This window comes from Podarcis liolepis (assembly GCF_965112155.1).
Source record: "Podarcis liolepis genome assembly, chromosome: 11".
NCBI lineage: Eukaryota > Metazoa > Chordata > Lepidosauria > Squamata > Lacertidae > Podarcis > Podarcis liolepis.
The window spans coordinates 55,934,133-55,949,883 of NC_139565.1; the positions used below are offsets into that span (position 1 = coordinate 55,934,133).

Genomic DNA, 15,751 nt, shown 5'->3' on the forward strand with positions numbered 1-15,751 from the left:
CACACACCCATCCTAAAAACGTGCCACACCTCCTAAATAGGGTGACCCCGTGTCCTGCTGCCAGTGAGCTACTGGGCCCAGCTCAAAGTGTTAGTACTAGAGTACAGATCCTAAATTTCTTGGGACTTAAGTACCTAAAAAGTATGTTTGTGTAGTTGGCATCCGTCTATCTCGGGAGACAATGGAGGAGTGGGCCTTTGGGGGTGAAGTTGAACTGTTGTGGAGTTACAGCGCCTGCTGTGGCTGTAGAGGCTGACATGGAAGAGACATGTTTTGTTGCAGCTGAGGCAAATGAAGGCGTCTGGTTGTGCTGCTTCAGATGTACCATGGATTTTCTTCTCTCTGTGCTCCTTCCAGTGTTCATTCCTACTCTGGTCAATGCAGTGGAAACACGACTTGACAGCCTGTCTCCAGGCACTGCAGTAGTCTGCAAGGGATTCCCACATGACAGGGTTAATGTCGCCAGCCTTCATGTAATGTTTGCAGAGATCTCTATAACACAGAGTTGATCTGCCAACAGGCTTAGTGCCTGAAGCCAGCTCCGCATAGAGCGTGTTTTGGGGGATCCTGCCATCTTTTATTATATATTATTATTAATAATAATTTATACCCTGCCCATCTGGCTGGATTTCCCCAGCCATTCTGGGTGGCTCCCAACAGAATAAAACATCAACCATTAAAAACTTCCCTAAACAGGGCAGTCTTCAGATGTCTTTTAAAAGTCAGGTAGTTGTTTATTTCCTTGACATCTGATGGGAGGGCGTTCCACAGGGAGGGCACCACCACCAAGAAGGCCCTCTGTCTGGTTCCCTGTAACCTCACTTCTTGCAGGGAGGGAACCGCCAGAAGGCCCTTGGAGCTGGACCTCTGTGTCCGGGCAGAACGATGGAGGTGGAGGCGCTCCTTCAGGTATACAGAGCCTTGGCCATTTAGGGCTTTAAAGGTCAGCACCAAAACTTTGAATTGTGCTCGGAAACATACCGGGAGCCAATGTAGATCTTTCAGGACCGGTGTAATATGGTCTCAGCAGCCACTCCCAGTCACCAGTCTAGCTATATACATGATTCTGCTAAAAGTTCTGTGAACTAAGAGAGTGCCTTCCCTAATATTTCACACCCCGCAATTGGCAAGTGAGGCCTTTTTGTTGGTGCTACTTGGTTGGCTGCCTAAATGCTGTTGACCCATGACGGGGCCTTTTCAGTGGTGGCTCCCCATTTGCAGAACATTGTTGAATTTTTGGAGAAATCTCAATACATTCTTTCTTACCCAGGCATTTGAGGGCTGGAAAATCCTTTTGCTGGCCGCTGTTTGAGAGAATACTTTAAAACTGGTTTTAGAATGCTTTTTAAATGTTGTTGTTGTTGTTGTTTGCTGTCCTGCATATCTTTGGTATATAGATTGATTGAATGGATAGATAGATATATTAACGTCCCATCTTACACTTGTGCATTTAGTTCTCCTTCACGCTCATCATTATTTAAAAAAAAAATCATTTGCTTCCTATCGGTCAAACTGTCCAATTTATCCTTTCGAGCGTTCAGCCTACCCCACAAAGTGTCCTCGTATAAACACAGGCTCTGGCTCTGACATTGGCCCAGGTTGCCAAGAGTCTTGTTGACAGACAGGAAGACTCACCCAGCTGCGGGTTCGAAATGAGGGACCTTGGGCCGGAGAAGGGGCGTTCATCCTGTCCTCAGTTTTTGACAAAGCTCAGCAAATACTGTGGTCAGCTGGCAGCCGAGGTTAAGGCTGCTCTCACAGAGAATCCTCAGGGAAACTTTGCTAGTTTTGTCAAAAGGGTGTTTTTTTGTTTTTTTGAAGATTGCCAGGTGTTTCTCCTGAGCAGGAACCTCAAAATTCACCTCAGAATTTTCCCTTCAGGTAAAATTCGGCGGCAGCTCAAGCCCCAGATCCAACAATAGTGGCCGCAGTGTGGAGAGTTTATTTACCATCCTGTTAACTCCGATGCTGCTCAGAGATAGATGAGATCCACTGGACAGTTCTCAACTAGCAACCTGTTACCTGAGAGCCCCAGGTAAGAATATGCAAAACTCCCCACCCCCATTTTTTCAGGGTGGGGGTGCTTAATTTAAATTGAGCAGTAAATGTGCATAAAAAATGGGCACTGGGCATGTTCAACAGGCCTCCTGGAGAATGTGCACACCATCTACCCATGAAGAGGGAATTGTGCACATTTCCCAGTCAATGTGCATAATCTCCAAGAGAACTTGAAGAATATGCATTCTCCGGCCAATATGCATCACTACCAACAGACTTTGGGGTAGGCTTGGGAGTTGTGGGTGGGCAGTGCGCCGGGTGTCACCCCCCCTCAGTGAGGGCACCCAGGGCAGCCCACCCCCACCATCCCCCTTCCTATGCCCCTGTTTACCCCCGAGCTAAGTGGATAAGTAGGCATGCAACCTTTAGAAGACACCTGAAGGCAGTCCTGTATAGGGAAGCTTTTTAAAAAAATGTTTAATGTTTTGTTATGCTTTTATATATGTTGGAAGCCGCCCAGAGTGCCTGGGGCAACACAGCCAGATGGGTGGGGTATAAATATAATCAGCATCATCAGGGAATAGGCCATCCCTATTTTCATCAGGGAAATGTTGCGGGCTATGTGTGTGTCTGAAAAGCAGCCTTACTCTGCATCTGTGCTGGGCCCGGGGGTAACCTGTGAAACGCAGTCCAGGACCGGTCCAGAATCCGAAGGTTCCACGGTTCCACTGGGAGTCAGTCCATCAGGGCCAAGGCAAGACACGAGGCAGGAAACCAGGCAAGGACAGGTACAGGATCTCAGGCAGGATGTAGCATACAGCAATGTTGCTCCTGCAACTTGGGGCGTGGTCCGACAGTCTTTTATCTTTGTCGGGGTAACGGCCGGTCCTGATCCCCTGGTGACTCACCTCCCTGTTTTACCCGAAGGTGAGCACTCCTCCTGCGAGTACTCAGGTCTCTGCTTCTCTCAGACCTTAGTCTCAGCAGCTCGGGAGACATCGGTGGGTTACTAGACCTCAGCCTCCCCTGACCCAGCTGGTAGTGGAGCAGCTGTAAGTGATGGTCCAGCTGAAGGCAACGAGGTAATCCCTGTATCTGGAGCCAGGGCAGGATCAGGCCCCTGACTCGGCCCAGCTGGTGTTTGTTGCAGGGGAACCTGTGCTGACTGGGACTCTTCAGGATCAGGCCCTAGCCTTGGTTCAGATGATGCCTGAGGCAAAGGATCTGGTGCAGACTGAGACTCCTCTGGTTCCAAGTCCGAGCCCGAGTCCCAGGCCATCACACCATCCATGAATGTAGTCTTTGGAGCAAGCATAGGATTGAATGCAAAGTCTCACCCAGATCCATCAATCTGATCACAAGGGGGCAAAACTGAGGAGGCTGCTTTGGTGATATTGAGGGGATGGGGGACTGAGGAGCTCCATTGTCTTTGTAGTAAATGAGAGAAAAAAGGAGCAACTTGCCCCAAATGATGTTTTCTGCTGTCCCAAACCTTTCAAAAAATGGTGTGCAATCTCCCTTTCCACACTCCCACCCCACACCAGTTTATAGGGCCTTCTTTTACTCCTCCTCCCCACCTTACAATTGTTGTTGTTTAGTCGTTTAGTCGGGTCCGACTCTTCATGACCCCATGGACCAGAGCACGCCAGGCACTCCTGTCTTCCACTGCCTCCCGCAGTTTGGTCAAACTCATGCTGGTAGCTTCAAGAACACTGTCCAACCACTTCATCCTCTGTCGTCCCCTTCTCCTTGTGCCCTCCATCTTTCCCAACATCAGGGTCTTTTCCAGGGAGTCTTCTCTTCTCATGAGGTGGCCAAAGTATTGGAGCCTCAGTTTCATGATCTGTCCTTCCAGTGAGCACTCAGGGCTGATTTCCTTCAGAATGGATACGTTTGATCTTCTTGCAGTCCATGGGACTCTCAAGAGTCTCCTCCAGCACCATAATTCAGAAGCACCACCTTACAATATGAGCCAGTAATTCTCCTCAGGGAACTTTAATTCAGAATGGAGCAGGGGGAATTGGAAGCAATAAAATCTGGAACCAGCCACAGGGCTGGGCAATGGGATGAAGAGCAAAGGAATCAAAAAGCTGGACTTGAGGAGGAGTATGTGGGGGAGAGAGAGAGAGAGAGAAAGAGAAGGGGAAATTGTGGGCTGGACCTCTGGAAAATTTTTTTGCATGGTAAGGTCAATAAAACTTCCCTTCCAAGGGAAGTGGTGTGTGTTCCCTGCAGCTGGAGTGGTTCAGGCGCATCCTTGGAAAAACACAGTGCGGAGAGGAGGGCAATGTTTGAATTTGCAGGGAACAATCCTGTCTTGGCAGGGGACGCACTGGATGTGCTAACAGGTCCCTTCCTTATTATATATGTGTGTGTGTTTATCATTAAATATCTATAATTAAGAAACCCTCTTTCACACTCTTGCCTGGAGACTCTGTCCAGGGCTTGCCTGTACCTGCTTTTAATCCAACCGTAAACTTGCTCAGACGCTCAGTGGCTTCCTCGTTTGCATTGTTTCCTGTGCCCCACACCCAGCCCTGATAGAAAGATAACTCCCCTTACACACACAACACACACACACACACACACAGGTCCCACCCTCCTCTCGGTGACTCAGTCCTTCAGGCTGAGAGCTGCAGCCATGTGGGCACATATGTTTCTGATTTAATGTGCCAACACGCCAACCTCAGCTTCCCCTTCGTTCCTCCCTGAGGGCTCTGCGTTGTGATTTCTCCCCTCCCCCCGTTTGTATATATATAATTTGCTTTTGAAAAACACGCCTACGGCCCGTCCCCATCCTCTTTCTCCTCACCTTCTCCCCCCCATTCCACTCGTCTCCCTTTCTGTGTTTTTTTCTTTTCTCTTCCTGTGGCGAGTGGCCTATTTTAAGGTTTTCTTGACAAATCCTGACAGCTTCTGAGGACAGGACGCTGTCCAGGTTCGTCCGGCCTGAGGCGCTCTCTGGGCAGCTTTGAGCCAAACCAGTTTTCTGTGGGTAAGCCAGTCTCATATTCTGCAGAGTTTTCAGTCAGGAAGGAAACCCACCCATTGAGTCTGCTGTCAAACAGGGTTTTATATATGTATATTTATATCCTCTTTGGGGACAGGGCAAGAGAGAATTGGCCTGACAGAATGAAATAAAGACCTGCTTAGTTGAAACACCTTTCCCAGGAGACAAGTTTAAAGCAGCCTTGTCTGACCTGATGCCCTTCAGATGTCCGGAATGCCTTGCAGACTGCAACTCACACAAGCCCCAGCCCGTTTGGCCAGCGGTCAGGGATGATGGGAGTTGTGGTCCAAAACAACTGAAGCCTGGGCTAAGAATTTAGTGCCTTTTTCAGGTTTAGCAGAAAAGGGACTGAGGTTGTGGTCCTGTTTCCACTTACCTGGACTCAGTGAGACTTATGTACAGTCATACCTTGGGTTGAAGTAGCTTCAGGATGAGTATTTTCGGGTTGCGCACTGCGGTGACCCAGAAGTAATGGAGCATGTTACTTCTGGGTTTCGCCGCTCGCGCATGCACAGACGGTCAAAATGACGTCACACGCATGCACGGAAGCGGCGAATCGCGACCCGTGCACGCACAGACGCGGGTTGTGTTCGCTTTTGGATGCGAACGGGGCTCCGGAATGGATCCCGTTCGTATCCAGAGATACCACTGTATAGGATTGGGGAGAAACTTGGTTGAATTCACTTTCGAGGCAAACCTAATTTGCACTTTCTGAAGCAATGCGTAAATGGAAAATACAGCCATCCTTTGAAATTTGCGCTGCTCCGAATTTTGCTGAATTTTCACAAGGACTTTTTTTAAAAACAACAACAGCAAAAAGATAGCAAACTGATGTGTAAATGCAGAGAACCAAACTTAAGACTGGAAAAATGAGAAACTGAGAGAAACCCAGGGTTGGATTAACCATTAAGCAAAATAAGCACAGGCTTAGGGCATCAAGGAAAGGGGGACACCATAGAAATTTCCCATTGCCGGATTTTTAACATTGACAGTCACAAATTGCACAGCTGAACATTCGTTTTCTCAGCTAAAGTATATTAAAAATCCCAACAGAACAACTATGCAACAAGGCAGGCTGTGTGCCTCATCTCTACTAAGTATTGAAGCAGATTTGTTTAGAGGATCTGATCAAAGACTTTGCAATTAGAAAAAGTAAGAGAATTTCCCCCCAGATATAAACAAAGTGGAAGTATACACAAATAAACGTTTCCCATCTTCTTGTAGGCTTTGTTTCATTTCAAAAAATAAAATTTTATTTTAAGGTTGTTAAACAGTGGTACCTCGGGTTAAGAACTTAATTCGTTCTGGAGGTCCGTTCTTAACCTAAAACTGTTCTTAACCTGAGGTACCACTTTAGCTAATGGGGCCTCCCGCTGCTGCCATGCCACTGCTGTGCAATTTCTGTTCTCATCCTGAAGCAAAGTTCTTAACCTAAGGTACTATTTCTGGGTTAGCGGAGTCTGTAACCTGAAGTGTCTGTAACCTGAAGCATCTGTAACCTGAGGTACCACTGTATTTTGAATTAGATGTATATGGGGGCACCAAAATCCTTTAAGCGCTTGGGGCCTCTAAATGTCTTAATCCGGCCCTGCAGAAACCAAAATCGGTGGATTCATCCGGATATAAAATAGGAAGAGGTACTCTCGTTGTTGTCTACAGCTGCCCACTGAGCGTACAATCAGCAGCAAACCTGAGTTTGCAATGTGTGGAACAGACCTCCGTGTTCTCACCTTCGGTGGTGAAATGCCCTCCCCTTTTCACACCACGCCAGGCAGCCAGAGCCGCCAGCTTGGGAAGGGCAGCCTCAAAGTCTGAGGGCCATGGAGTCTGATGCCAAGAGAGCCTGAAATCCCAGCTGCGCTCTGTGTTTGCCAAATGAGAAAATGCTGGGCGCTCTGCCATGCTAGAGAGAGCCGCAGCCTGATCCCTGGAAGTTAGCAGCCAGGAAGGTGGAAGCTGGCAAACCGCCTCCCACGCACCGAGTTCTGTCCATAGAGGCTGGAAATTCTGCCGCGGACGTGTTTCCAGGTGAAATCCGAGGAAGGAAGAAAGACATCAGTGGAAAAACCTGGCCCTTGAGGCCTCCAGGATGCCAGGGGCCTTTGGAGACAACAAGCGCGAGCCTTTAGAAAAGAAGATCTCTGGGCTCACAGGGGAACGTTGCTATTCAAACTGGGTAGAACGTGAGATAATTTAATCCCCAAATATATGACGAGGGCAGCATATGCCCTGAAAGTAAGTTATTACATGAGCACTGTTCCACAGCATTTGATATTTTCATTTACATACAGTGGTACCTCGGGTTACATACGCTTCAGGTTACAGACTCTGCTAGCCCAGAAATAGTACCTCAGGTTAAGAACTTTGCTTCAGGATGAGAACAGAAATTGTGCTCCGGCAGTGCGGCAGCAGCGGGAGGCCCCATTAGCTAAAGTGGTGCTTCAGGTTAAGAACGGACCTCCGGAACGAATTCAGTACTTAACCTGAGGTACCACTGTACATTCATTCGAAATAAGATGGGTTTATGAAGCAATTCTCTATCCTCCCACCACACTGACGAAGAATTATACAAAACAAGTAGTCTATATCCGGAATCACTGTTCAGTGTTGGACATCATATTTGCTGAATACACAAAGCTTCACAGCTTGTCTGTCATCGTACAAAGTCTGGTACCTTGCTTCATTTAACAATTTTCAGAGACTTTGAGACGAAATATTTCATTTTGGACTTGTTATGGTTTGAAGGAATTCTATAAAAGGTTGCTTATTGCATATGTACATGGTCATCGTGTTGCCTAGACCAGTGTTTCCCAACCGGTGTTCCGCGGCACACGAGTGTGCCGTGAGACGTTGCCTCGTGTGCCGCGAGATGCCTGGAGGGAGGCGGGCGAGTCGGGCGGCGAGAGGCGGGGCGGCGGCAGCGAGGAGAGGCCGCGCCTCCTGCTGCTGCCTGGCGCTCCTCCTCGCAGCCGGCAGCGCTGCCTGGGCGCCTCCGCGCGACTCTGCCTCGCTGGGTTTGGTCTCCCAGCAGAGACGGGTCACACGCGCCCCTCCCTCCCTCCCTCAGCCTGCGCGGAGGGAGAGCCAGAGAGAGGCATCGCTCCTGCGCGGCGGGAGAGGGAGCAGCCGGAGCGATGCCCCAAACGAAGGCATGGGACCGGAGGGGAAATCCTCTCCGAGGAGGATTGAGCGCAGCTGAGAGAAGCCTTTTGAGGAGCTGCCGTGTCCCCTGGAAACCCCCTTCCCAGCTCTGCCTGCCTGTCACGGGGCTGACGTCACGGGGCGGGGCTTTAATGGTGGTGTGCCGCGAGATTTTTTTTCAGTAAACAGGTGTGCCGTTGCCCAAAAACGTTTGGGAAACACTGGCCTAGACGTTGCTGACGTTCTCTTTGCAACACAGGGGGTTGTTTGGTTACTGAAAGTAAGTGGGACAAACACCACCACCTTTTGCACACAGGTGCAAAAACCACTACTGCCTGATGTACAAGAGTGAATAAAGATGTGAGGTCCATGTGCTCACCCCTTGGCTGTTGTTCTAAAGCCATTGCACCAACCTGCCAGGACAGGGGCTGCCTGTTCCATTTTGTGACTAAATTTTGACTTTGGAGGACTCAACCAATATTTATGTGAATCTGCCTGCCTGTGAGTCTGCTTCTGTGCCCCTATAATGCCTGCTCGGCTTGAACAGCTTGCAAAGAAAGAAATCAGACTGTTGCAAAGACATTGTAACACTCTGGGACTCTTGCCTTTGAAGGATATTGTCAGGGAACTGCCATCAGCTCAGAGGCGAGAAGTGGAAGGGCAGTTGTGTTACAGGGAGCCTCCGAAGATCTTGCGAAGCAGTTCTTCCTCTGGCGAGGAGGGAAGCCCCACCTCCAGTGGGGAGGAGGTGCAGGGGTCAGAAGATGCTAGGGAGAGGCTCAACACCGAGCCTGAGCAAAGCGGAAGGGAGGCAAGTCCCCCTTTGCCAGCGCCCATTCTGCGCAGTAGTCTTAGGCACAGAGAGGGGAGGAGAAGGTTGGGGGTCACACGGCTGTTATGCTGGGGAAGGTATAAGGACTGACTTCCCACTCCCAGATTCTGCTAGGGACTAAGCAGACATGGACTTGCAACGCTCTGCCCTGTAAATAGTTGTACAGATAATAAAGCCTGGAAAAGACAGGTTGGAGTCTTGCCTGTTTGCTCTCGAGCAACCGCACCAGCACCTGACAGATATGGACCATATAATGTCCGTCCCCCGTTATCTAGGGTAATGAGGAGCTGAAACAATATGATGTGTGATTTGGTGACATGCAAAATTGCATGTATTGACTTGAAGTTAATAAAGAGCAATGGAGGACATAACCTAGGACGGAAATGACACACAAACCACATTAGTTAGTAAGATTAGTTATCTTCTTTTTGCCGGCTGCATCCAAGTAGACACACAACCCATGAAGTGTTGTACCAAACCCAGATTCCCTTTCCATACAGCCACATGAATTTGTATTTATTTGCATGCCCAGAAGTAGCTGTAATGGGAATTGGGGTTGCTCGTGCGTAAAGGATGCTGAAGCTCTAGGCAACGTTGCCTGGCTAAACCTTTCCCTGGCTGGACAGCCCTTTCTCCATGGCTGTGTCAGTCACCGGCAGAATCCGTCAGTGGGCGTTTCCTGAACTTCTTCCAACATAAAAATTCCTTGATGCCCAGTCTCCGCCTAGCCTCCCTGCGCTGAAGTTTCCTGCGCAGAGTAGGCGTAGCCATCGGAGGTCCTAGACTCTCCCCGCTGGTCTCTGTGGAAGAGTCTTGGAGCCCTCTCTCCGAAGTCCTTCCCTGATACCCTTCCTCCCCGGTGTCACGCTGATTACCTTCCCCAAAGGGAGTGTTCTCTCTTCCTCTACTGGTCCCTTCTCCTGCATGGTCGGGGAGCCTTACCTCCACTCTTGGCTCCGATGGCAGTTCCCTGACAGTAGCATTGAGTTTTTGGTACTATATTTAAGCCTGGCTTGAATAAAGTTCAGCGGGGAGCACTCTGACTATAGGTGGGCTGTGTGCCTTTTCGCTCTGAGTTCCAGGAGCTGCAAATTGTTGGTGTTCTCCTTTTTTAAAGGTCCTTTCAACTAGGACTGAACAGCTCTTCAAAAGGAGGACCATCATCCGTAAAGTAAGAGACACAGCCAGCTTAGCATGGTGCTAGACCTCTTTTCTAGCCACCATGCTAAATCATTTTTGTCTGCTTCCTCCTTCCCTCTCTTACTTCTTCCTTGCGCCTCTTCCTGCGTTTCCCCCAACTCTCTGTCTTCCCATCTTCCTCCCCTTTCTTTGTTAGGAAAAGAAGCAAATAAAATGAGAGTGGAGCCATTGCTACGACCTCCCTTACGTAGAAGCAAGGACAATAATGGGTCACGATGCAACAGCTGAAGACTCCTGCCCTGGGAGACTCTACCATATTACAGAATTGTAGAGTTGGAAGGGACCCTGAAAATCAATTACAGTGGTACCCCGCGAGACAAATGCCTTGCAAGACGAAAAAGTCGCTAGACGAAAGGGTTTTGCGGTTTTTGAGCTGCTTCACAAGACGAATTTCCCTATGGGCTTGCTTCGCAAGACAAAAACGTATTGCATTTTTTGCAAGTTTGTTTCCTTTTTCTTAACACCCTTAATACAGTTGCGACTTGACTTCGAGGAGCAACTCATAGAACGCGGTGTGGTAGCCTTTTTTGAGGTTTTTGGCGATTTTTGAAGCTTTTCCAAAACTTTTCCGACACCGTGCTTCGCAAGATGAAAAATTCGCTAGATGAAAAAACTCAGGGAACGAATTAATTTCCACTGTATTCCAACCCCCTGCAATGTAGGAATCTCGCTAAAGCATCTAGCCAACCTCTGCTTAAAAACCTCCAAGGAAGGAGAGCCCAATACTTCTGGAGATGTCATATGCCCTCCCATCAGGTGTCAAAGAGAAAAATAACTACCAAACTTTTAGAAGATATCTGAAGGCAGCCCTGTTTAGGGAAGCTTTTAATGTTTAATAGGTTATTGTATTTTAGTGTTTTGTTGGAAACCGCCCAGAGTGGCTGGGGAAACCCAGCCAGATGGGCGGGGTATAAATAATAAATAATAATAATATATCATCATCATCATCATCATCATCATCATCATCATACAGTGCTACAAATACTCGTTTTGTTCTGCCTTGCCCCCCACCCTCTGCAGCTCTGAGCTGTCTCTGCCAGCTTACATGGGGGGAAACTGAGGCAACAAATGAAAGTCAGATGACAAGCCATTAGCAAGTACGGAAGGCAAGGGGCCTCAATTATCTATTAACCAACACAGAGCATGACACAAAGGCAGGAAGGAGCGATTTAAGCTCTAGCAGGAAATCTTTTCTTCAGGACGTCTTCTGTAGTTGGACGGATTAGCGTAATCTTGTGTATGGATCTTAATCCGCTCCTTACTGCCTTGCGCAAATCAACATGGAAAAGGGAACCATCTTTTTGTTGTTGTTGCTGCTGGTAGGTTGGTGCTGTTTGAGATGGCAAGAGAAAGGCAGAGGTTGGGAGCTGGGAGCTTCACCCATGCCGTGGGCTTTGTTGCTGGTGTCTGGGAAGCAGTGAAACCTTCCTCATTACTGTTGTGTGGAATTGTGGTGTGTGGGGGTACTTTTTGGGTGTGTGTGTGTGTTTCAACAGCAGATTTCACGTTGCCTCTTGCGATAGTGAGCATGGTCCCAGAATCCTACAGTCTGTATAAGAGATTCTGGGTTTTGTTTGTGTGTTGTTTGGTTACATTTTTATACAGTGGTACGTCGGGTTACAAACACCTTGGGTTACAAACACTTCAGGTTACCAACTCTGCTAACCCAGAAGTAGTACTAGTAGCAGCAGGATGAGAACAGAAATCACGCGGTGGCGGTGCGGCGGCAGCGGGAGGCCCCATTAGCTAAAGTGGTACCTCAGGTTAAGAACGTTTTCAGGTTAAGAACGGACCTCTGGAATGAATTAAGTTCTTAACCTGAGGTAAGCCTCCCAGAGTGGCTGGGGAAACCCCGCCAAATGGGCTTGATATTAATAATAAAATTATCATCATAAGTGATCATTTAGTTCAACTGCCTGCTGATGAAATAAATAGAGTACTATCTGCGTCCTTTTCAGGGGTGAACAAAAGCTAACCAACACCCAGGGTGGGGCAAACCGCCGACTGCGCATGCATTGCACCACTATGTATGATGCATGCATGGTGTCGCTACATACAGCGCATGCGTGCAGCACCGTGCACACGTTGTACGTAGTGGTTTGCCGCTGCCACCACCCGAGCACTGTACGGACGGTGGTAAGATCCTCCACTTTTGGCTGCGGCGGCAGCAGAGGGATCCCAAACTGTCCATATGTCGTTTGGGCGGCACTGACAGCAAACCACTATGTACAGCGCATGTGCAGCGTTGCTACGTACAGTGCGTGCGTTGTACATAGCGGTTTGCTGGCGGCGGCTCTTGAACGCCGTACGGACAGTGGCGGGACCCTCTGCTTATCTAGTCTATCGCCCTGCTCTCACAGGGGAATCTGAATGCCACCCCAGACTGGAACAGTCCCGATAGGTGGGATATTATGTTCTTTGTTTTTGTCTACATGTACAGTGGTGCCTCGCAAGACGAAATTAATTCGTTCCACAAGTTTTTTCTTCTTGCGAGTTTTTCGTCTTGCGAAGCACGGTTTCCCATAGGAATGCATTGAAAATCAATCAATGCGTTCCTAGGGAAACCGCCTTCAGACCAGGTCCAGGGACAGTCTGTCCCCCGACCTCTTCTGAAGGCTGGGGGGGGGGACAAGGGCTTTTCTTCCCACCGCCAGCCTTCAGAAGGCTGTTCTGAAGGCTGGCGGTGGGAAGAAAAGCCCTTCTCCCCACCTCCCGCCCCGCAAGCTCCGGGGACAGGGGCGCTTTGCTGCCGACCGCCAGCATTTTAAAAGCCCCCGCTGTCCCGGGGCGATTTTAAAATGCTGGCGGGCGGCAGCGAAGCCTCCGCTGTCCCGGGGCGATTTTAAAATGCTGGCAAGCGGCAGCGAAGCAAGCCCATAGGGAAATTCGTCTTGCGGAACGACTCAAAAACGGAAAACTCTTTCGTCTTGCGAGTTTTTCGTTTTGCGAGGCGTTCGTCTTGCGAGGCACCACTGTATAGGATTCTACATGCACAGCCCGTATTTGAATGTCCAGACTGTGTGTGGAGCCATCAGAAGTGGGGTCAGCACCCTTGTTGCCATGGAGGGCAGTGTCTCTCTTGTCCCCTGTGCCAGGAGTGGGTTCTCTTCTTGGCCAGATTTCAAAAGCGCCATCAGTGGGTCATCAGTTCAGCCTCCTGCAAGAGTTGATCTGCCCCTCTTCTGGCATCCCAGGAAGAGACTAGAGCAGGAGTCAGCAAACTTTTTCAGCAGGGGGCCTGTCCACTGTCCCTCAGATCTTGTGGGGGGGGCCAGACTATATTTTGAAGGGGAAAAAATGAACGAATTCTTATGCCCCACAAATAACCCAGAGATGCATTTTAAATAAAAGGACACATTCTATTCATGTAAAAACAGGCTGATTCCTGGACCATCTGCAGGCCAGATTTAGAAGGCGGTTGGACCGGATTCGGCCCCCGGGCCTTAGGTTGCCTACCCATGGACTAGAGATAGAAGGGGTGGCACACACACAGAGAGAGGGGACCCCTGAGAGATTGCTCCAAAGGGAACATGGGTCTTGAGTTAGGACAATGGTTGCCTCCACACACTCAGCGTGGTTACAATGGGGACAGGGAGTATCGGCCAATCTTAGATGGTAAAGGAAAAACCAAACAAAGCCAGCCTTTCACTTCCACTGAACAGGCCCACAGTGCCGCAGAGATTGCTTCCTGAAATTTCTGCTTCCTAAGGCCCGGGAACCTGATGCCACATTGAGTGATTATCCTGGAACTGCACACTAGAAGGATTAAGGAGGCTGTAACACAAACCCTTATTTGTGTGGTCACTATTTAGGGCGGTGCTGAATATTCAAGTTGAAACTGGATCTCTCAGCAGAGTTGAATCCTCCCTCCGAAAAATACTTCGATTGTGTGAATGTTCACCTCCCCCGCTCCCTTTTGAATAAAAGCGCTGTTTGGCATCATTTCATCCCCTGGCTCCTGCACCTTCCTAAACTAGTCACATGGGTGATTTCGACGGATTCAACGTGCATGGGTTGGGGAGCACATGTTGTAACAACCTCGCTGGAAGCTGAGCAGGTCTTGAGTTTGGTCACTTCCTGGATGAAGTTCCGGAGTTGCTGGGTCAGGGAGTGGCTCCCCCATGTGGTGAACCACTGAACAGCAGGTGGCAGCTCCTTGCGAATTACCCTCAGGCCCTAAATTGGCTCTTCTCTCCTACTGAAGTTCCCATTTGAAGCCAGTAAATGCATCCTCTTTTTTGGTCTTCAAAATATGGCAACCCTAATCTATCTATCTATCTATCTATCTATCTATCTATCTATCTATCTATCTATCATCTATCTATCTCTCTATCTCTCTATCTCTCTATCTCTCTATCTATCTACCTTTTAAAAATATATATATTTTTATTAATTTTTACATGAAATTTCCAAAAAACATACAACATATTTTCTCATCTTATTCAGTGTTTTGGACTTCCATCAACCACATCTGAAGATTTTTCAGTCTTTTTCAGTCTATCTGCAATTCTTTAATTTCACTATTACTTTTAATAGTCCTTTGCTAAAAATTCTCTTCATACTTTTCTCTGCAATATTTCATGTAGTCCTCCTTGCAAAACTTCTTGCAATCCTACTAGCGTAATCTGTTGATTACAATTGCTTTTCAAATAGTTCGCATATTTACTCCGGTCCTCTGAGAATCTCTGATCCCCCAGGTTTAGAATCCTTCCTGTCATCTTGTCTAATTCTGCATAGTCCATTAATTTCATCTGCCATTCCTCTTTCGCCGGTAATTCTTCTTGTTTCCATTTCTTGTTTCTATTTCTGTGCCAATATTCTTGCTGCTGTATCTATCATCTATCTATCTATCTATCTATCTATCTATCTATCTATCTAATCTATCTATCTTATCTATCGGCCCAAACATATGCAAATATCCCACCCTACTCCTGTCTGCAAGATGGAAAAACACAAATCCATTGGGGTCAGAAACTGACAGCGACTGGGAGACCCGGCCATCGTTCTCCCCCCCCCCCAAAGGAGCTGCCGCTTCTCTCCGGTGCGACCTGCTACGCTCTTGCTCTCTCAACCACATACACAGTTGTTTTCTTAAACAGCTCTCCTGTTTGCTGACGCTGCATTTCCAATCGCAGCTGTGGACTGCCCTGTGTGGTTTGTGGCAAAGGGGAATGACTCAGCAGAGGAAAGGGAGGAGGAGGAGGAGAAGAAGAAGACACAGGGAGCATTGTCATTGCTGAAGGCTTGGTTCCCGCCCCCCTTCAAATGAGAGAGTCGGAGGAGGAGGACGAGAACCCTAATAGCCAAGATGGTGGCTTTTGTAGGTGGCTGCTGCCAGATAGAATTTCTGGTTTCACCAGCCTGGAAAAATGCAGAGTCCTCTTCCCCTTGCCCAGATTTAAAATGCCTTGGTTGGTTTTTTTTTAGAAAAAGCTGTCCCTTAGCTCCATTTTCATTTGTTTCTGGCCCCCAGAAAGCAGGGGAGGAAATTTCAGACATTCCGCGCACCATTTCTGTCTTTCTCATCTGCCCGCTTGAATCGAGGAGGTACTTCAGCTTGCACTTTTGCC

The 15,751-nt window shown here is 48.5% G+C and overlaps 1 protein-coding gene across 3 annotated transcripts in view; it reads left to right on the top strand.

Annotated features, from left to right (window-relative positions):
• Window positions 1-15,751, top strand: part of ZBTB7C (zinc finger and BTB domain containing 7C) — a 241,414-nt gene that overhangs the window by 193,866 nt on the left and 31,797 nt on the right. For 2 of the 3 annotated variants that reach the window (XM_083465976.1, XM_083465975.1), the window contains one exon: window positions 1,882-2,035. The exons of the other annotated variant lie outside the window; for it this stretch is intronic. In XM_083465976.1, coding sequence (XP_083322102.1) covers window positions 1,983-2,035 — 53 coding nt within the window. In that variant the 5' untranslated portion in view covers window positions 1,882-1,982. The remainder of the gene's footprint in view (window positions 1-1,881; window positions 2,036-15,751) is intronic. 3 annotated transcript variants of the gene reach the window in all.